The sequence below is a fragment of the Carlito syrichta genome, unplaced genomic scaffold (genome assembly GCF_000164805.1).
Source record: "Carlito syrichta isolate Samal-C Ts95f unplaced genomic scaffold, Tarsius_syrichta-2.0.1 Scaffold301786, whole genome shotgun sequence".
Classification (NCBI taxonomy): Eukaryota; Metazoa; Chordata; class Mammalia; order Primates; family Tarsiidae; genus Carlito; species Carlito syrichta.
In genome coordinates, this window is record NW_007245882.1 from 132,451 (window position 1) to 133,139 (window position 689).

At 64.3% G+C, this 689-nt stretch overlaps 1 protein-coding gene across 1 annotated transcript in view; it reads left to right on the top strand.

Moving 5' to 3' along the window:
- The window catches only part of LGR5 (leucine rich repeat containing G protein-coupled receptor 5), a 151,832-nt gene that overhangs the window by 1,377 nt on the left and 149,766 nt on the right, over positions 1-689 (top strand). The window contains exon 3 of the mRNA XM_021710990.1: positions 5-126. Coding sequence (XP_021566665.1) covers positions 5-126 — 122 coding nt within the window. The remainder of the gene's footprint in view (positions 1-4; positions 127-689) is intronic.

A 689-nucleotide genomic window follows, 5' to 3' on the forward strand; every position in this document is an offset into this window, starting at 1 on the left:
GCAGCCGCGGGGCTGCCCCGCGCACTGTCAGTGCGAGCCCGACGGCAGGATGCTGCTCAGGGTGGACTGCTCCGACCTGGGACTCTCGGAGCTGCCCTCCAACCTCAGCGTCTTCACCTCCTACTTGTAAGTGCGCCCCCACCTCACTGCCTGGGGAAGGCGGACAGGGGAAGGGAACCAGTCCAAGTCAAAGCTGGGGGCTCCTCGGCGCCCGCCTGCTCTGAGGGGGCGGGCGAGATCGCCCAGGGCAGCCTGGCCAGACCTGTTCGGGCCCCCAAAGAAATGCACGTGTCTCAGCGAGCAGCGCGCCGGCAGTTTCTGGGCCAGCAGAGACGCGGCTTCAAGTCAACCCGCGAGAGCGCTGGTGCGCCGCAGAGTCCCGGTCCGGCGCTGGGCGTAACGCAGCGCGAATTCCTCCGAGTGTGGACATTTGCGGGAGGAATGGGCATGTGTGCCCCGGAGCCTGGGACCCAAGGGCAGGCTGCCGGCTGGACCCTGTCCTAACCTCCTTTCTGGGGCCGCTCCCGTTCCACGAAGAGATGAGCCTTAAAAAGTCTCCCCAAAGGAGAGGCTTAACCTGCCCGTCTTCCAAAGGGTCTTATTCTGCACCCCTTGCATGGAGCCGTGATCGGAACCTTTTCCTTTTTTCTCTCGCTCGGTTCCTTCTTCCTTCTTTCCCTCCCTCCCTC